Raw genomic sequence first — 22662 nt, 5'->3', positions numbered from 1 at the left:
AAAACATCTCTTAGACATTCTATTATCTAAAACTCAATATTGCTAAAAATAAATCTTTCCTTTCACACCAGAACCTCCATCCAAATTCCCTGTCTTTCAATAATATGTTATATTATCTCAATCTCCTGTCTAAGGACATCTTTTCATTTTCTTCTCCACTCCCAACCCAAGACCAAGTCCCGTTGTCTTTCTCAACATCATATACAAATTCAGAAATTGTATTTCATATTTCCTACTCTAGATCATTTATAAAGATATTAAGTTGGAAATTTCACATACTACCAAAGGGAGAATAAACTAGTCAACTTTTGTGGACTACAAATTGGCCAATGTATACTAAGAGCTTTAAAAAATCTATACTGAAGAAATAATCTCACATGACAACAATGTCTACATATAACATCACAGTATTATTTATATGATAGTAAAAACAGTGCAGTCTAATATCTAATAATAGATAAATTACAATACAGCTATATGACATATAGTTAGAAATCTTACTTTTGAATAATATTAATGACATAGTGAAATGCTCATGGTTTAAGGTTAACTGATAAACATGAAATATGTAGATAAATATACTTTTACAATTTTATACAAACATACAAATACATATGCAGCAAATTTCATACAAATACACAAAAACAAACAGAAAAAGGAAACACTAAAATGCTACCAATGAAATGTCAGTAGTTATCCTAGAGTAGTAAAATTACAGTAATTTTTCTCTTCTTCATAGTTTTAAATTTTTTACATTTTCTCAACAAGTATGTTACTTCATAATCTTAAAAAGATATTATTAAGTCCAGTCTTAATATAAATCCCTATGATTAATGAAAGAAAACGCTATCACCTTAATATACTAAGTTGTTCTAAGAACTGAAACATTAAGCCAGCAAAATGAAAGTAAAACAATTTCTATAAGTGAAAAAAAAGACATCAAATAAATCTCGATACCTATCTCACATCAGCAAAAATCAATTCCAAATGGTCTATTAATCTAAATGGGAGAAGAAAACATAAAAGCGTCTAGACGTTAACAAAGGAAGATAGTTTCATGACCTTTGCAGGCAGAGAATTCTTAAACAGGATACACAAAACGCTAACCAAAAGTAAGACTTATAAATTGAACTTTATTAACATTAACTTCTGTTTATCAAAAGAGTGGCAAATCAGAGTGGAAAAGATAACTGCTATATATATATATATATATATATATATATATATATATATATATATGTGTGTGTGTATATATATCTATATATACATATGTTTATGTATACATACACACACACATATACATATATACATGTATCAAACAAATAAAGATCTACTACAAATCTGTAAGAGAAACAACCTAATTTAAAAAAAGGGCAAAGGTAAACATGCACCTTACAAAAAAACAATATCCAAATTGCCAGTAAACATGAAAAAGGTACTCAATTTCATTAGCTATCAGTGAACTGTAACCTAAAATCACATAGCAATACTGTTGTCAAACCACTAAAATGACTAAAATTAAAAGGACTGACAATACCAAATATAAAGAACATGGAGTAATTAGTATAAATTGGCAAACCCACTACGAAAAACTTTTGACAGGATCTACTACAGCTGAACATATGCATACCAGCAAATTCAATCCTAAGTACATAACCAACAGAAATGAGTACATACACGCACCAAGACACATCCAAGAATATTCACAGCAGCACTTTACGTAATAGCCAACATCTTGAAACAATCTAAATGCCTACACTAGAATGAATAAATTTTGATATAGTTATACAACTGAAAATTACATAGAAATGAGAATAAACTACTGCTACATGCAATAACATGGATATATCTCATAAACGATGTAAAATAATCAGACAATAGAGTAGATAGTGCATGATTCTATTTCTACTGAATTCAAAATCAGGTTAAAACTAATAGACCATGATAAAAGTGTTAGTTAGGACAGTGGTAATCTTTAATTAAAGGAGGGGTGAGACTAAGAGGGATAGAAGAGGAGGAAGGCCTCTGGCACGCTGCTGATGTTTTGTCTTGATCCGGATACTTGGTTACACAAGTATGTTCACTTTTCTATATGAATGTCATATTCAATGAAAAGACATACACCTAGAGAAATGGTGTTACAAATGTGCAAGTGTACAGATACAAGGAACACAATGTATATAAAGAGATCTATGTCTATATGTATTCAAGCATGATCCTTTCACCATTATTGCATTCAAACAAATCTAGCAATAACATAAAAATCCATCAATAGGGAAATGGTTAAATAAAATAAGGAACACCGTTTAATCAGTCAGTAAAATAAATAAGCCAGTTTATATGCAATAACATGAAAATTTCTGTTACTGAATAATGCAAATTTCAAAAGCATACAAATAGCATCCCCTAATTTATGTAAAACAAAGATATTTCACAAAATATACATTATAATGACAAAACATGTTATATAGAAACACACACACACACATTCTGTATGTTTGCTCATAAATAAAAAATTTCCAGAAGCATATCAATATTAGTTATCACTTTGGAATGAGAGCAGGTGTGTTGGAAACAAGGAATTTTTACTTTGTTCTCTTCTATTCTTTTACAATGTCTATGTAGTCCTTTTACAATAAACTATATCATACAATTATGAAAAAAACCAAACTAGACATCTCTGAGAGAGGCTAATTCTATCATAGCCTTGTCAATAATGATTTCCATTTGTGCATCACAGACTTAAGTAAGAGAGTATAACTCCCATTCAGAACCACTCTTTCATAAATCCAGATCAATTAATTAGACATCAAAGGTTAGACAGAACTATATTGAAAATGTTAGGAAACTGGCTATGTTATTAATCATCTAGAAACAAATCTTCCATGAACAATTTACGTCCACCTAAGGGAAGGGAGGCTAAGTTGAGTCAAACTACTTTAAGAGCATAGGAGAATAACTGAAAAACAGATCATTCTGGATTAGCTCCCTAAAACAACTCACTAGAAGAGATACCTTGATTCATTTACTTACCAGGTGAGTTGAAATCAATAACAGTAAGCAACATGACTCACCAGGAAAAACTCTGAAGCAGGATTACTCACTCCATGTTTTTCTGCTCAAATATTGATTCCTACGAAATAGGGCCACTTTCTAAGAGCCATGTAGAATGGGAGTAAAATCTTGTTTTTTTATAAAAACAAAACCTAGAAAGTTAATATAAATTACCATCTATTCACCTTAAAATGAGCTCAACTATACATCTATTTCTGAAAATGATATCCAAAGAGTATGCTGAAGTAGAAAGTATTTGAATGGGGGAAAAAAAGCACTTCTTCAACACACAGCCCCGATATTACTTCTGAACCCCTCAAATGAACTTGAATAGAAAAGCAATGATAAGAACTGGCTACAACTAATAAGACTTTGTTGAAAAAGTAAACTATGTAATGGAGATAAGCTGGGAGTTAGCCAAAAAGAGAGGGTGAAACATAGCCTACCACTGACTACTTAAGCAGATACATACTAAGGCAAACAGATTTATCATGTTCCAGGACAACTGTGAAAGATCATTTGTTACCAATAAATGCAGTCCAACTCTGCAATAAATCAGAGTACAAAATATGTGGCAAAAGTATTTTAAAATCACTGAAATGAGTAAAATGATTCCTTTTTTAAAAATAGAAGTGGAAAAGTCACCCGTTTTATATGTATATGTGTGTGTGTGTGTGTGTGTGTATACATACATACATACATACATACATATATATGTATGTGTGTGTATATATATATATATATATATATATATATATATATATATATATATATAAAATTCCTAGCCTCAGCCTATTAGGTCTTTATTAACTGGGGCAAGATGTATTTGGGAAAACATCTATATAAGCCTCCTTAAACTAATGACAAGACTTAAGGAAATTTAAAAACTAAAAAACAAAACAGAGCTCTTATACCAATGGCCAAATATATTCTGAGTTTCCTAGGCATTAAATAAAATAATCATAAATATAAATGAAAGTATGCCTACAACTTTATTCTTGCTGTTTTGTAGCACAGAAATTTGTGACTAAAATAAAATGCTACGTGAATACTGAAATACACTTTTTTAGGACTTATAAATACCTGAAATACTTTACATTTAATTATATCAATATAACTAGAACATGATTTTTTAATAGCACTTTGTTTATAAAATCCTTTCACTAAAGTGATACAAACCAAGTTTCCTAGAAAACAAAGGTGACAGATAAAATTATGAATCACAATTTGCTCCATTTTGTGAATACAGATATGTCTTTTGTCTTCAACATGCTTGCCATCAAACTGGAAAAATAAAGACCATAAAGAGTTATCATTTCCCAATTCCTCTTGAATGGATCTAAGAATAAAAAGGATAAATCAAATACTTTTTTTTCAAGTTTCTGAAATAAATTTCTCAGTTGAAAAGCTTTCTAAAGTACCTATCCAATAAAACTTGCGACGCTGATGGAAGTGTTCTTTATCTTACACAGTCCAATACAGAAGCCACTAACCAAATATGGTTATTGAGCACTTGAAATGGGGCTAGTAAGAATAAGGAACTGAAATACTGATTTTATTAAATTTTATTTTAAATTTCTAATATATTAAAAACAATATTCTAATGAGTAAACTATATACATTCAAAAGTTGGCCTGTAGACTGCTGTTGAAAAGGTAGGGCCATTGAATTGGGTGACTCATTTAGAGCAGTAAGATCAAGACAAATCCTGAAAATCAGCAGTTATCACAAATGAAAAACTTTTACTTCAACTACCACAAAATACTGGGGAGTTTATATAGGCTACAAAATCTAAACTGTTAGTAACAATTTAAGAAAACTCAATTATTTTGAATTAACAAAAAAAGTTAATATGAAATAAAGTTTTTTGTGACTTCCAAGTAAATGAACAAAGAAAACCATTAATATGTTCAACATCTATTTTATTCATTTATTTTCTAATTTTAAATTTGACACTTTTTTTTTTAAGTGGGGAATGTTGGGGAGCAGTGTGTTTCTCCAGGGCCCATGAGTTCCAACCTTGTTGTTGAGAGCTCGCACTAACCAACTGAGCCATCTGGCTGCCCCCAATATCTATTTTTAAAGGGCTTTAGTACACAATCTAGAAATGAAGAAGGCCAAGTAGCTTAAGTTTTCATACTTTCGGGGACTTGGATCGTATTGTCCTAGATCAAAATCCTCTAATTAAAAAATGTATATTCATGATCCCAAGACTTGACTTGCCCTTCACCACTCTGCTCTACCAGCAGGAACGCATAAGTAAGAAGGAATATAATTTCTCATGCCTATTATGTTGCAGTATAAAGAGCAATGTTACACAAATCTTCAATTCTGCCCATTGGGTGTATATCAACTGATTCATTCTCGGAATCTACTCAAATTTATCATTATCTGTTAGTAGTAAGAGAACTTAATTATGGATTAAGTCCATATATATCCCGAAATATGGACTATCAAGCAGACATTTTTAAAAATATGCATTAGAATAAGGAGTTGAGAAAGTTGGTAAAAGTGTGAAAAAAAGCAACATGATCCGATACATGTTATGCATATCAAAAAAAGCATAGAGTGTACATATACCAAAATGTTAAAGTGATTATATTTGGTGGTAGGGGTATGATGGGTTATTTATCCTGGAGATATGTATATGTATGTTCTTATGAACACCTTCACATGAATGGTCATAGCAGCTTTATTTTTAATAGCCAAAATGGGGAAACATTGATATGAATTATAAATGTAAATGGATGTACATCTATACATATAAATGTACGTAATTATAAATATACATATAGTCTCTGGCTTTGTCCACTGACAGGCCTGGGAGCAGCTACGCCCCCAACAGCAATAAGCAGCACATTGAGCCCCAGATCTTGGCTCCTAACTACCATTCTCCACTAAAATGAACCAGAACTCCTCAGAGAAATGGCTGATTTCAGGGTTGAGGGAGGAAAATTACAAGATAAGCCTAGAATATTTCATGATAGAAGGCAAGAAAGTGCTAAAGATTGATGGGACATGTCAAAAGAACATAGAAGCCACCTTGAAGAGGCTCTGATTGGCCAAACCTTAAACCAAGCATAAAATAATCATATAATAGATTTTAACCCAATGACTACAATAAAACTCCTAAATTCATAGATACAAATAAGTAAGTGAACAAATTAAAAAGTGTAATAAGGTATGAGATTAACTTTACAATGGGAAAACCTGGCAGACATCACCTTAATAACTGATCAAAGTAAACCATCATCAGAATAGGGCCAATAAAAACCATGTGCCACATGTTAGAACGCAATGGAGAGAGAGCACACTATCACTTTTTGTGATATCCCTGCCAAACGTAATAACTTAAATCTTATTAAGAGGGAAAAAAATCAGATAAACCCAAACTTAGAGACATTCTACAGAATAAATGGTCAGTAATTTTCAAGTATTATAAAATTTTTGAAGTTAGAAACTAACACAGACTAAAGAAAACTTAAGAGACATGACAATTAATGCAACATATAATTTTGAACTGGGCCTTTCTGCAAACAAACTTTAACTGTTGGAAAACAAGTAGATTAATAAGGGTATAAAAGAGCTGAAGAGGGGCCAAATATATGGTGACAGAGGGAGACTAGAATATGGGTGGCGAGCACACAATGCAATATATGGATGATATATTATAGAATTGTACACTTACGTAATGTATTAACCAATGCCACCCCAATAAATTTAATAAAAAAGAGCTGAAAAATATATCTAGTCAACTTGACCTAATTGACATTTACAATAACCCATCCAAGGGCAGCCAGAATACACATTCTTTTCAAGTGAATAGAGAATATTCACCAACTACTCATATGCTGGGCCCCAAAACAAGTCTCAATAAATTTAAAAGGGCTGAAATGATACAATGTACATTCTCTAAATACAGTGATTAAATATCAATGACAAAATGATACCTGGAAAATTTCAAAATATTTAGAAATTAAGGAAAACACTTCTAATTAATTCATGGGTCAAAAAACTCATAAAGGAAGTTAGAAGTTTAGAGCTTCAAATGCTTACATCAAAAACGAAGAAAGGTCTAAAGCAGTCATCTAACCCTCCACTTTAAAAAGCTAGGAAAAGAAGGGCAAATTTTTTAAAAAGTAGAAGAAAGGAAATAATAAAGATAAATTAAAATTAAAATGAACAGTGGAAGAAAAAAATCAACAAAATCAAAACTTGATTCTTTAAAGAGACCAGTAAAACTGATAAATCTCTTCCCAGACTAATCAAGAAAAAAACCCAAATTACCACTATCAGGAATGAGAAAGAAGAAAATGTACATCCTTTAGACAATAAAAAAATAAGAAAATATCATGGACATTTTTGTTCAACAATTAAGACGAAATGGACAAACTCCTTTAAAACTACAACTTATCAAATTTGATTCAAGAAAAAAATTTTAAATCTGAGTAACCTTACATATGTTTTAAAATTGAATTTGGAATTAAAACCTTTCCCACAAAGAAAACTCAGCCCCAGGTTAGCTTTATTGATGAAGTCTATCAAATATGTAAAGCAGAAGTAATACCAATCTTACACAAACATTTTCAGAACATAGAAGAGGCAATACTTCCGAACTCATTTATAATGAGGCCAGTATACCTAAAACAAAGTGCAACAAAACTAATAACCCTCCCTCATAAACAAACACAGAAAAAAAATTTTGAAGTAGTAAAGTAAATCCAACAACATAAAAAAAGGATGACACATGTTTATCCCAGGAATGCAACGTTGATTTAATATTTGAAAATCAATGTAATTGACCATGTTAATAAGGAGGAAAAAATCATATGATCATCTAATAGATGGAGAAAAAGCATTTGAAGGTATACACGCATTCATAGTTAAAAAAAAAGCTCAGCAAACTAGAAAGAAAATTTCTTCAACCTAATGAAGATCATCCATCAAAAACCTACAGCTGAAATAATTCTTAATGGTGAAAAACTGAATACAGTCCCCTAACGGTCAGAAACAAGGCAAAGATAGCTACTCTTACCACTTCCATTCAACACTGTACTGGAAGCCCTAGTCAATGCAACTAGGAAGGAAAAAGTAAAAGACGTATAGATTGGAAAGGAAAATGTAAAATGTATGAACAACATGATTAGACAATATGCCAGTGAATAAACCTAAGTAACTACTAGAACTAATAAGTACTTATAACAAGGTCACAGGCTATACAGTCAATATAAAAAGAATTAAGATATACTAGTCATGAACAATTAAGACACTGAAATTTTTTAAAATATCATTTACAATTGTATCCAAAAAAATGAAATACTTAGGGGTAAACTGAACAAAATATATCCCAAAACTCTACACTGAAAACTACAGAACAATACTAAGATAAATGTAAGAAAATGTAAATAAATGTAGTGATACACTCGTATCATGTTCATGGATTGGAAGCCAGTATTGTTTAAATGTTGGTTTTCATCAACTCAATATACAGAATCAGTGCAATCCAATCAAAACCCACTTGGTTCTTTTTATATAAAAAAAAAGTAAAAGGCTGATTCTATTATTTTATATAGAAATGCAAACGACCTAGAATAGTAACAACAATCTTGCAAAAGAATAACAAAATTGGAAGACTTACACTACCTGACTTCAATATTTACTATAAAAAATACAGCAATCAAGATAGTGTAACACTGATGCAAAGATAGATACTGGATCAAATGAAATAAAGAGAAATGATTAACTTCTATAAAAACATACCCAAAAGAAATGAAAAAAGACTTGTACAAGAATGTTCACAATAACTTTATTCATAAAGTTTGAAAACTTTTAATAGAGATAACACAAATAACCATAAAAGGGAAATTAATAAACAAAATTTAAGATAATAAAACAATATTAATCAACAATGAAAAGGAATGAAGCACTTACTGATACACTCAAAACAACATGGATAAACTGCAAAAACATTATTATGAGCAGAACAAGCCAGACACAAGAGTTACATATGACTCCATTCACATGAAGTTCTCAAGGGACAATACTAATCTATCACAGAAAAAAAACAAAAAAACAACACTTGTGGAGGGAACTGATCAGGAAGAAACACAAAGAAACTTTCTAGAATGACCAAAAATTCTGTATCTTGATGGATTGTGGGTTATACAAGTTTACGCAAAACTCTGAGAGCATTTCACTTTAAACTTTTTGCTCAATTAAAAAAATATATGTATTTCCACTTAGAACATACATAATTAGACAGGCTCCACAAAAGAGACCTTATAGTCTTGCCAGCAAAGAAAGGCAAAATAAGTTAGGTACCATAATGAAAATCACACAAAAGAGAAAGCTTTTAAACTGAGAAGTGAAAAGTGGTAGATTGCCAAACAAAGAATGTTGTAGGTACATACAACATGTATAGAAGCAATAAAAAAAAATAAGAGTGGACCTGGACAACTAAAGTACCTTGTGATATGCTTAAAGAATGAAGTGGGGAGAGGGGCTTAAATTATTGTGTACGGACCTGGATGAGACCTGATTATGAAGGCTCTTTCAGCAATGCAAAAGGGTATATTTTAGCTGTTTGGCAACAAGAAACCTTTGAAGAAGTTGTAATAGGGGAGTCAGAAGAATAAATCTCATTTGGGAAAGTTCACTATAGAAACTGCCTGCAATATACGTTGGACAAGGCTCAGACTACAGTCGGTCCAATAAAAAGGTTATTGTAACGTACCAGACTACTTCATCCAACAACAGTAGAGTACACATTCACCAAAACAGACCACATTTAGGGCCATAAAGTACACCTTAACAAATTTAAAAGACTAGAAAATATATAATATATGCACTCAAACCAGAATGGAATTCAACTAGTAATCAGCATCAGAAAAATAGCTGGAAAATCCCCAAATACTTGCAGATTAAACAACACACCTATAAATAACACATGGATCAAATAAGAAATCTCAGGAGAAATTAACAGATATACTGAACAAAATAAAAAAAATGCAACTTATCAAAATTTATGGGACATAGCAACAGCAATGTTTGCTTAGAGTGAAATTTATAGCATTCACTGTGTGTGTGTGTGTGTATTATATATATACACATATATATGTGTGTATATATATATTAGACAAGAAAGACCTAAAATCAATCATCTAACCTTCCACTTTAGAAATCTAGAAAAAAAGAGCAAATTAAATCTATAATAACAGAAGAAAATAAATCGTAAAAATTAGAGCAGAAATCAATGAAATTGAGAAATGGAAATCAATAGTGAAAATCAAAAGCTGGTTCTTTCTAAATATCAATAAAATCAGTAAGCCTCTACTGGGGGGGAGGGGAAAATGGGAAATTGTTGTTCAATGGGTATAGAAATTCAGGTTTGCAAGATGAAATGGTTCTAGAGATCTGTTTTACAACAATGTGAATATAGTTAATACTATTTTACACTTAAAAATTGTATTTAAAATAAAAGGCAGCAAACCTCTAGCCAGACTAAGACAAAAAGAGAGAACACATAAATAACTAATATCAAAAATGAAAGTGGGGACATCACTACAGATCCCATGTAGATTGAAAAAAAATAATAAGGGAATAAATGATATGAAAAACTCCAGCCCACAAATCCATTTCATCTAGATGCAATGGATCAATTCCTTGGAAGACACAATCTGCCAAAACTCACACAACAATCTGAATAGGTCTACATCTATGAAAGAAATTGCATCAGTAATTACCTTCCAAAAAAGAAAGTACCAGGCCATATGGATTCACTGGTAAATTCTACCAAACATTTAAGGAAGATATTATACCAATTCTCTACACTCTCTTCCACAAAACAGAAGCAAAGGGAATACTCCTAACTGATTCTATGAGTCCAGGATTACTCTAATACCAAAATTAGACAAAGATATTACAAGAAAAGGAAACTAGACCAATCTATCTCATAAACATAGATGTAAAAATCTTCAACAAAATATCAGCAAATCAAATCCATCAATGAATAAAGAATTATACACCACAACCAAGTGGGATTTATTCCAGATATGCGAGGCTGGTTCAACATTCAAAAATCAATTAACGTAATCTATCACAACAGGCTACAAAATGAAAAGGCTACTGCAGTGGGCCAGGTAAGTTGGTAAGCACATGTATTAGAACACAACTACAAGTAGTTATCCATTTATTCACACCATGTGCCAACAACTGGCATAGAAAGGAAAATAAGGAAAATGTCATGCTCTTGTAGAGCCTACAATCTATCAGACAGAAAGACAATGAGCAAGTATTCACAAGTCCCTATTGCATGGACTCAGTCTAGACTGGACAGAAGTGGCAAGCTGATGGTGGTGAAGGACTCACTAGGTTAAAACACAGGGCAGGGTATGTCTGAAGGTTCTAAAGCCAAAGTACCGTATGTTAGATGCACTGAAAGGAATCCAGGTTTAATATCACAGAAATAATAGAAGTAGATTACATTAGGGTTGTGGTTTTGCTGGTTAGCAGGTAAAAACACAAGGAGGCAAAAAAGTTATGGGTGTGCCTACAAAAAAATACCTTAGGTGATAAGACATGATGTCTAGGGTAAATAGAAAAGACTAAAGGTTTGATATACTTTAAGAAGGTAATTTTAAAAACTAAAGAAGGCAGGAATTGCTGAGAGTTACAGAAGTTGAAGGAAAACCCCTCGAGTTTATGAACTTTTTCTAGTTATGCTCAAGATTCAATCTTTCTGCCCTTTAAGGAGAAACCCAGAAGTGAAAACAAAGTTATCTTTAAAAAGTAAGCACTTGAAATTTAAGACACAGTAATCCCGATGAAAAAAATAAATGTTATCCTGGAAAAGATAAGTTTCTAAAATGTATGTAATACAAGAACTTAATTTTGCCTTTTCAAATATGATCTGTCACTATTTAGTGTATCTATTTAAAAACACCCATTTGAGCTGTTTAGTTATTAAACATTTCCCAAAGTTTCTTCAATGACTTGTAGTATTACTTAATACAAAATTAATCATGTTTCTAATTATACGTTTAATATCTTATAAAGGAATTACTTACAGGGACATTAAGTGCATACTGTAGTCCTTGAGGAAGTCTTTCATGTGTTTCCATCTGCTCTTCATCATTTTTCACTGTCTCCTCATGGACCATGAGTTCATCATGTGATATCATATCCTGTTGTCTCATTTCACTTTCTTGTAACACTTCATCTGCAGCAAGGATCTCCTGGTGAGGCATACTCCGATCTTGAAGTACCGACTCCTGCAGTTCCCCAGACACGGTGGACTGGCCAGACACTCCACCCATTACAACCATTGCCCTGGAAGACTGCATTTCATCTATGCCGCCACATTTAAGAAATAATCCTTCCAGTTTGTCGTCAATGTTCATGCTTAAGTATAACTGCCTAGAAAGACCAAGTTTGGCAACAAAGTATAACAAATTAGTTTTACATGTCTACTTTATAATTTTTTAAATTTAAATTATGAAAGGTACACACTTAACAGAAAATTTTACTCGTTTAGTTCAGTATTGCCTCCAATTTGTAAATTACCTAGACAAGTTTTCAAAGGTTGGTAAGCTAAAACACAAATTTTCATTTTTGTCATCAGGACATAAAATCCTTATCTATTTTTACAAAAAAAATAAACCTGACATAAAGCAAATTGGGGAAAAGTATTTGTAACACTCAAAGAATTCATATCCTTTAATGTACTAAAATGTCTTACAAGTAAAAAATAAAAAGAAATGCATTCATTAAGAAATAAACTGACAGAATACTAGCAGAGAAATCTTAAAACTTAGAAATAGTCACTAAATATAATGGTCAATTACAGCACTAATAAAAAAAATGAACATTAAAACAGAGGTACCACAAATCATCCACCAAACTAGTAGTCTTAAAAAATACATCCAATGTTGAGGTGGTTAAAAAAAAAAAAAGGACACTCATCTACTGACAGTAGGACTATAAATTAGTCCAACTACTTTCAAAGGCAATTTGGTACTATGTACCAAAAGCCATAAAAATACATATACTTTTTGGGGGCCGGCCCGGTGGCTCAGGCTAAGCTCCATGCTCCTAACTCCAAAGGCTGCCGGTTCGATTCCCACATGGGCCAGTGGGCTCTCAACCACAAGGCTGCCAGTTCGATTCCTCGAGTCCCACAAGGGATGGTGGGCTCTGCCCCCTGCAACTAAGATTGAACACGGCACCTTGAGCTGAGCTGCCGCTGAGCTCCCAGATGGCTCAGTTGGTTGGAGCGCATCCTCTCAACCATAAGATTCCTCGAGTCCCGCAAGGGATGGTGGGCAACGCGCCCTGCAACTAGTAACGGCAACTGGACCTGGAGCTGAGCTGCGCCCTCCACAACTAAGACTGAAAGGACAACAACTTGAAGCTGAACAGCACTCTCCACAACTAAGACTGAAAGGACAACAACTTGACTTGGAAAAAAGGCCTGGAAGTACACACTGTTCCCCAATAAAATCCTGTTCCCCTTCCCCAATAAAATTATTTTACCCCAATAAAATCTTAAAAAAAAAACAAAAAAAGTATGTGTGTGTGTGTGTGTGTGTGTATACTCTTTGAACCAATGATTGTACTTTTAGGAAACTATCTTAATGAACTCAGAAATATATACAAAAATATACAAGGAAAATAGCTAGAGTAGTGTTTACAATGTTGAAAAACTAGAAATACACTATGTATTCAGCAAAAGGAAACTGATTCAAATGTATTCACACGTTTTAAAACTAGACTATAGTGATGGCTGCACAATTTAGTAAATTTACTAAAAATCACTAAATTACACTTAAAATAGGTTTCATTGCATTCAAATTACAACTCAATAACGTTTTTCTTAAAAAATTAAATCAAAATGGCTACCCTGGGAAGCAGCTACTGATAGGAGGCAGGAAAAAAAGTGTGTGTCTGGGAGCTGGCAATGTTTTTTTTTTGAGTTGAATGATGGCTGCAAAGGTGTGCTTACTTTGCAAAATTTCAACATGTACATCTGTGATATGCAAACATTTCTGTCCGTTGTTACAGTACTTCAATAAAAAGTTAGTGTGTTAAAACAAAGAAATCCATATAGTCTTTAAAAATATTTCAAAACTTGGGGAAATACCATAATGTATTAAGGGAAATGTGTGTGTGTGTGTGTGTGTGTGTGTGTGTGTGTGTGTGTGTATGTGCATACATTTATCTAAATTGCTAACAAAATTAACATTACCACTGGGTAATAAAATTACCAGTTTTTTTCCATATTTCTATTTATCTCTAATTTGAAAACTTTCTGTAATAAAATTTTATTTTTTACAGATGTTTTTAAATTTGTTAAAATGAAATAAAAGTAGTATTTTCTCTACTAATATATTCTTAAATAGCTATATATGATTAAACAAACTTAACAGGTCATGATTAAGAACTAGACATTATATTATCTTATTTTCTCTATTATTATAGAAAAGTCAGGCAATATTAAATCCGCCCTACTAACTCTGGTTGCTGTAAATTCATATTCCACTGTGTTACTCTATGAACTAACATAACAAAAATCATGAAATCCAAAGAAACTACATCTCAGAGAAGGTAAAAGCGTTTGTACAAAGCCTATTTTTTTAAAACCAACTTCTATTATCATTTTGTACGAAATAAACATACATACCCTACCAAACAAGAAGGGCCCACAATTAGTGAATGCATTAACTATGTTTCAGTTTAGTCACCTTTCCCAAATCAATCAGGTAATGGTTATTGCCTTGATCATAGGTTTCAAAGGTAAATAAATGATCAGTTAAATTCAAGTACACTACCGAAATATAAATACTATTTCATTTACTACGGTTATGTAGGGAAAAAACTTTAGTTGAATAGACAGTTAAAAAAACCATATAAACAGCAAAATAAAATAAAAATATAATTCATACTTGCTAATCTTGTTTTCCCTGGCACCAGGTATTATCAGTCTAACATACATATAGGACAAAGGACCAAGAACCTGATTTCACTTTTCAAAATCTTTAAGTAGCAAACTCAAAATCTAAAGGAAAAAGATTTAAAATATATCATCAAATAACTGTTCTCTTCAAATATCCTACTTATCACATTTCTTAGCGAATAAACTATCCTATTCTACAACTAAGTAAAACGTTAAGTCTTCTTTTAGGGCTAAAATTTGCTTATTCTGGCTACTTCACTGGAAATTTTCACCAAATAAATTATATTCTTCCAATCTATTTGCTGTTTTCTCAAAGAATTTGGAAACCCTCTAACTTAAAAGGGACCTATATATATACACAAAGTTGCTACAGCTGCTATTGCCACACATCGTTATTTGGGAAAAAAACACAAGAGCTGTTATAGAACACAGGAGATTTAGAAGAGGAGGCTATTAAAAGATCAATTTAGAGAAACTGACCTAGGACAAAACTTAAAAAAAAAAAAAAGTTGAAGCTGACTTGTTAACCCAACACAAGGTCTATATTTTCTTAAAGCAGGAATACCTAACTCGAATGTTCTTGACCATACACCTCATCAATTTGTTAAAATTTAATATACGCTAATTCAGTTGACCTTTGGACAAAACTAGGTTAGGGGCACTGACCCCATGCAGTCTTTGACTACCCCAAAACCTAACTACAATGCCTTGATATCCCCAAGAGACTGGCTCCAGGATCCCTCTTGGATACCAAAAGCCGCGATGCTCAAATCCTTACATAAAATGGCACAGAACAATGCCTGCAGTCAGCCCGCCACATCTGCGGATTCCTAACCAAAGATGGAAAATACTGTTTTCAATCTGTGGCTGACAGAATCCGTGCTTCTGAAACCGAAAAATACGGAGGGTCACCTGTATAGTTATTGAACAACATCCATGTATATGTGGACCCACGCAATTCAAACTGTTGTTTAAGGTCAAATGTATATACATACTGCACTTCTATAATATTGCGTTAATACATAATGTAGATAATTAACAAGCCACCTTATCCCTAACACAACGCTGAAACAATTAGTACTGAGGAAGTCGAAGTATTTTGGGGATAGAGAATATTTCGGGAAAAAAGGCAGGTTTGTATGAAGTGCCAAAGTGAGGTTGACTAAGCACAGGAAGAGAACACACCTCAATATGGAAGTAGTAAATGAAAAAGGGAGTGAAAATACCATAAATGGAAGATAAACTTGACCTCTTCGAAAATTTTTTTGAAAACGGACAATGCATACGGAAAAAAAGGAATCTCTCTTCCTGTTTCAGGTGTGGCTTCTTATTCTGAGGACCCGAGTTAAGGCATACATTTCAAGTTATTGGCTTAGCCTAGAAACTATTTTTGAGACAATGTCCCTGAAATACCAGAAAATACTAAGGTATCAACATACATTTCAATATCAATGAACAATGCTCTGACAAGGTTTTAAAGTGAGACCTGGAACTATCTATCAAAATGAAAACTACATGGACTCTTGACCCAGCAAACTCATTGCTAGAGATATACAGAATCCTATGGGCTTATTCATAAAAATTCACCAGATAGATAGACAGATCATATACATTATATATATATATATATTTGGTGCAACCCTTTAATGGGAAAAGACTGGAAACAATCTAAACATCCACTGTCAGAAGACTTATGAAATAATTATGATTCAACCATACAATGAATACATCTAGCCATTAAAAGGATTGAGGTAGCTACATGTGCTGGTGAAAAGTTCTCTGAGATATATTAAGTGAAAAAAATCCAGGAGAAATGTAACATGGGTCATACTTGTGTCACACACCTAACTAGTGTCTGGGCAGAGTAAGCTGAACAGGAAATGAAAAAAGGCTCTCAAACAAGAACATTAATTTCACCAACCTTATATGGTAAAAGAAAAAAGTACAAAGCCACTAAGAGAAATGATAAAGAAAGTACATTTTTTATTGTCCTTGAAGCTTTCTTATATGCTCTTAACGATCTTTAACTTTCCCTTTTTAATTCTTACATGGTCTCAGTCAAAGCTCTCATGTGCTTCACTGCACGTTCAAGAATCCAAAAACAACAAAAGGTCCCATGCTCAAAAGTTAACACAGGGTGCTTCCCTTCTCTAATTTCAATATTTCTAGAGAGGATCAGATCAGTGGAAAGAAAACTGATGTAATCAATCCAGTTAAGATGTGAACAGTTAAATGTCTCTTCCTGATAAACCTTCAAAAAGTCAACTGCGTTTTGACCCAAATGTCTACACAACTAATGGAAATTCAGGAGTTAGGGTTATTACACAGGAGAGAAGAAGAAAGAATGCTTTCTTTAAATCCTACCATCTCCATGAGAAACTGCTCTGGAAGAAAAAAAGAAATAAGCAATTAATTGCATTCTCAATGAACTGCATTCCCAGGAGCTGCTGGCCAACCAGGGGACAAGGACTGCACAGAGTAATAAACAATAAGCCACCTGGGCTCCTTGTGATGACCCATTATTTTGTAACTGAAGGGACCTTGGGCAGCTGACAAACGGTATAAAACGGCAGAGCTGTTAAGAGCCAAGACAGGCTGGACAGTGATGTCCTAGGGCTACTAACTCAGCGAAAGGTGGGATGGCACTCTTTCTTCTGGAGTTTCAAGCTACCCAGACCAACAGATTGCTAAGAACTAGAACAGCAAAGGAGAGAGGAAGAAAGGATGGCACCCACCCACCTCAGGGCCCATTTCTGCTAAGGCTCCATTCAGGAGATTACTTCAAACTCTACATTCTTTTCCTCTTTCCAAGTTTTATTCTTCCTCATCTCCATCCCTCTGGCAGAGAAGCTACAAGGTATAGCAAGAGGGATGTTTAGGGGGCCACAAAGTAACTTCCCACTCCATTTAGTTTCCCCTATCTCAGCTGTGTAAAAGTAATTGGAATCACAGCCCACTAGGTAACCCCTAGTCATTTAAGCCTAATAGCAATGCTATACTTAAGAAGAGAACATAATTATCAGCCATCACTTTCTCCTGTCTCCCAAGAGAGTGAGCTTACTCTCCTTGTTGTCACCTTCTAATTCAATGCTTTGAATCAATTGTATGCAAGCAATTAGAAAGAAAGCTTTATAGATTTGTAAGTTGAAATAAAGTAGATAAGCTTTGAGTCAGGGCTTTTAATAAAGAATTAATAAACACATAGGCTTTTAATACAAGCGTTTGCAACAGCCATTCCCTAAACTAAGGGGACCCTTAGGCATGTCAGGAACAGTGAGGCTCTTTTTAAGAGGACAAAGTTAACAGAAGCATAACATATGGACAGGTTTTAATCAACTACACAAGGCATTTAAAATGCTGAGTTCTTTTTTTATGGGAGTGCTACGCAATTAATGAGGAGAACATCTTTCCACATTTATTAATAGGTTTGAGTCTGTACTATAAAGTTCAGAGATTATCATAAGATGGTGAGTAAGGACACTAATGTGTGTTGAGGATCTACTATAACGTGCTGGGCACATTTATAAGTGACTTCACTTAATATTTACAATAATACTCAAGATAGTAACAGTATATCCCCATTTAATAGATGCAGAAACTGAAGTTGACCCAGTCACACAGCCAGCAGGTAAACTGGGATTTCAAAACGGGTTTACCTGGTTTAATGCCCTTTTTACTATACCATACTTCCTCCTGACTTGAAAAGGGCCTGGGCACATTCAGAACTCACCCATCTCATTCTCCTCTCACCCACCCATGGCCACCCTGTCGCCAGTGCTCGGCTTGGTAAAGCAAGCCAACTCTCCTTAGCTGGTTACTCCCTTCTTACGGCTAGCATGAGAGGACGGGATGACACAGAATCCCATTTCCTCCTTGAGGAGAAACACACATTTTCTACATTTCCCATTTTGCCACTTACATCTATTACACCTCAGTGAATTTCTCCTCATTCTATTTTTCATGAGTTTACATATACCCTCTTAATCCTCCCATTCTTTCTTCAAATCTTTACTAGTTACTTTAAGAAAGTCTTTCTTCCTCTTTCCTGTATGTTGCCATTTTCACTTGGAAATTCAAAAAACAAAATCTTAAATACGGCCGATCAAGGTAGGAGCAGTGCTAAAGATACACATGTACCAGAGAAAAGAGGGCTGTAAGTTCTGAGGTGAAAGCAGATTTGAAGACTTGTGCCACAATTCACTAGTTCCCCTTTCAGAATATACATGAATATCATTCATCTGCCATTTTATCTCGCCTTTAATTACACCTTCATTCAAGCATGAAAGAAATACTTCTCAAAGATACTGCTTTTCTGTTTTATTTATTGAGTTTGGCTGTAATATTATTTTTCATCAACTTTTATTGAACAATGTAGAATTTCAACTACATATTATGAGTCAAAACAAATTATAGTGGGCAAGCTTAGGAACTTAAACATCATTCTTTCCCATAAAAAGAATAATTTCCAACTCAAAATATTCTCCCAATCAACAATACCCCACCTTGTACCAGGACCCATTCAACGTATAAAGAAACTTCACTTCTGAACAGAAGAAAAGCACTCAAAGGAACCTATTCTGAAACAGATTAAAAAAAAGCTAGATTTCACAAATTACTTCTGATCCAAAGCATTTTCCACAAACTCCTTGTTTGGAGGATGCCAGTTACATTAAATTGGATATTAACATTTCTAACCTATGTAAGAGTCAGTGAGAAACTACAACTTTAATATATTAGCATTAGAAATACAAATATCAAGCAGCCTCTAGATCAATTGGTTAAACAAAGCGAGACAAAGAAACCCATGAATTAATATGGATTTAACAATTTGCCATTTGTCATTCATAAGTTTACTATTCTCTTTCATCCTTCAAATGTATAGTTTAATCTAAGCAAAAACTGCTTCATCTCTAAAAACAAAATCTACTTCTTGTCTAGGTATAGTCTATGTTCGGAAACCTCTTTAGCCAGAACTTTGTATAACTACCATCTTGCACCTATAAAGCATATCTTGTAAACTATGTCCTTTGGTGATTTTTAAATTGTTACTATTTTAAAACATACTAATAGAAGCATCATTTATAATAATGGCAATCAAACAAAAAAGGTCCTTCTGATTAGTGCTAGCAACAATAAAGATGTCTATTAAAAAGAATTTACAAAGATCAGTCATTTTATGCAGTAACAACTGAAGAAAAACCTATGATCATTTTTCTTTAACCACAGAAAATTTATGTATACTTAAGCCAAAGTTAACAGGCTTTTCTACATGCCTGAAGCTCCCGTCAAAAAAGCAGAATCTAAGCATATTCTACATTTCATCACCAAAATATTCATCACCAAAGTCTTCTAAAACAATGTAACAAGAAGAAAATAGTGGTATTTAGAAATATTCAAATATCTAATTTATGGCAACTCAAACTGTTAAGAAACAGCGATAATTTATCTTAAAAAGTAGTGGGGGTGGGGTGAGTAAAAAAGGTCCAAGCAAAACAAAACCCTCTATTCTGCTGGTGTAGTTGTTTCATCCATCACATTTTATGCCAACAATTCAAACACTAATATTAAAAGTACTTATTCTATTAGGAAATTATGAATTTTCTGCAGTCTTGTATAATAAAAAGAATATCAAAAATACTTCTTAAAACAAACTTCCCTGTATACTATGAATGAACATTAAACACAAGTTATTTTTAATATGTACTACTATAGTAACCAAGAGTCACTCCAGAAGTGTTAAGTGCTTATCAACAAGCTTTTATTTTTTAAACATTAGATTAATGCTCTCACTTTAGTAACACAAAGCCTACCTGTGAAGTACAAGAACACTAAAGATGCATTTATCACCTTCTATGCCAAAAACACCTATGTCTTATAACCATTTAGTAATAAATCAATAGTCCTAGTATAAATACTGTATATAATGCTGTATACAAGTATGCAAATTTAATAAAACTTATTATCTCAAGTCTTTAAAAAATACCAAGGTTAATATATGTTGATAAAATGTGGCAAAAACCGACAACTAGTTTCCAACCCTTTAAAATTCTGTAATAGAAATATATATTTTATATGTGTTTCAATATGCAGTATTTACAATAGGATAAGAACCATAAAATGTAATGTGTAAAGAAATATTTTTCACCTAAAAAGAACTATTTAAATTATATAACATATTTGGGAATAAGATGTTCTGATCATATCTAAACATTTAGAAATGATTTACACGTAAATCATTTAGCTTTACGTGTAGCTAAAAAACTCCTCCCACCCAAGGCCCCCTCTTGCCTTGCAGTCATTAAAATGTTAGATAAATCATTTTAACCTAATGGCACTAAAATCAAATAAGGAATTCTCAAATTAATTTTAACTTTTAATACCTTATTCCATTTTATGATATCAAGACTAGCAGCGTTTAGTCAAAGAGGCATGATGACAAGTCACAAAACTAGAATTCTCTCAGAACTTGAATAAGCACAATTTCCCAAGTATTGTTCCAGATCAAGAGTTAATATATCTTGGACAATAAAAATTATGTTTTAATATCAGTCCAAACTAAAATGAAATTCTGACACAAACCCTAATGTGACAGACAGCAAGGTCCCCCTTTTCCCCAAATTTGTTCTCTCCTTTTCACCCAAAAATAAAACATTAAGTGAGACACATGGCTACCTAGGTAGGACTCGTTTCCCAGCCTCCGTTGGGATATGAGTAGAAATGATGTACGTAACTCCCCTTCCATGAAAGGGAAATATTCTTCCTTTTTCCTCCTTCCTATTGGCAGACATGATGCTAACCATCTTGGACCACAAGATAGAAGCCACGTATTAAGAACAGCAAGCAGAACGAGACAAAGAAGCCTAGGTCATGATGATGCTAGAGCCTCCATAAAACCTCGAGGCTGTTTACATGGACTTTTCAAATAAATATATTTCTACCTTTTTAAGCCTTTGTCACAGCAGCCAAGTCTATGTTTTAACTAACATACCTAATAAAAATGATTACTGAATTATCTACATAACTGCTTTTTGATATTACTGTAGACAAACATAATAATGCACAAATGTTCAGTAACTGGTATTCATGATAATGAAAAACAAGCATTGAAGTTACCTGAGACTAAGGTAAAAATGAAGACTTCAAGGAAGGGAATGCTGTAGAGTTGAAAAAGAAATCATGGTTGAGTTTCTATCTTTCATAGGTTTCAGTGCTGCTCAATACCACCTTATTCACTTATGCCATCCAGTTCCTACAAAGAAAAAAGCACATGACAAACAAAACACATTACTTATTAAGGGAAAAAATACTGTACAAATACAATATGGAGAAACTCGTATATATAACGAAGTGAACACTCTTTGTAAACAGTAAAACTGTGCCTGAATGACCAGAGCAATGACTTGCTTTTAAGTCTGAAACTGGGAAAATATCATAGTGGTAAGTAGTAACTGTGATGTAACCCTGGCCTTATAAAGAATAATTTGTTTAGATCTGGAATCTACAGCTCAGAGATATGGGATGTTGAAAGAAACTGAGCGGGTTACAGACCTAAAAGTTAGAAATGACAAAACAAAGATTAAGAAATCACTTAATAACACTATTCATATCTGCTTTGTAAAGTCTACGAAGAAAGAAAAAAATACAATGCCAGGCCTTAC

General features: G+C 33.1%; 1 protein-coding gene across 10 annotated transcripts in view; it reads right to left on the bottom strand.

Moving 5' to 3' along the window:
- Positions 1–22662, bottom strand: part of ZNF148 (zinc finger protein 148) — a 106841-nt gene that overhangs the window by 42273 nt on the left and 41906 nt on the right. For 9 of the 10 annotated variants that reach the window (XM_074330569.1, XM_019723691.2, XM_074330573.1 and 6 more), the window contains 2 exons: positions 22118–22253; positions 12120–12468 (listed from right to left, as the gene is read on the bottom strand). In XM_074330569.1, the coding sequence (XP_074186670.1) occupies positions 12120–12452 (333 nt within the window). In that variant the 5' untranslated portion in view covers positions 12453–12468; positions 22118–22253. The remainder of the gene's footprint in view (positions 1–12119; positions 12469–22117; positions 22254–22662) is intronic. The other variant, XM_074330597.1, reaches the window with a different exon arrangement.

This window comes from Rhinolophus sinicus, linkage group LG01 (genome assembly GCF_036562045.2).
Source record: "Rhinolophus sinicus isolate RSC01 linkage group LG01, ASM3656204v1, whole genome shotgun sequence".
Classification (NCBI taxonomy): domain Eukaryota; kingdom Metazoa; phylum Chordata; class Mammalia; order Chiroptera; family Rhinolophidae; genus Rhinolophus; species Rhinolophus sinicus.
The sequence above is the reverse complement of the archived record's forward strand: the minus strand, read 5'-3'. Positions and strand labels throughout refer to the sequence as shown.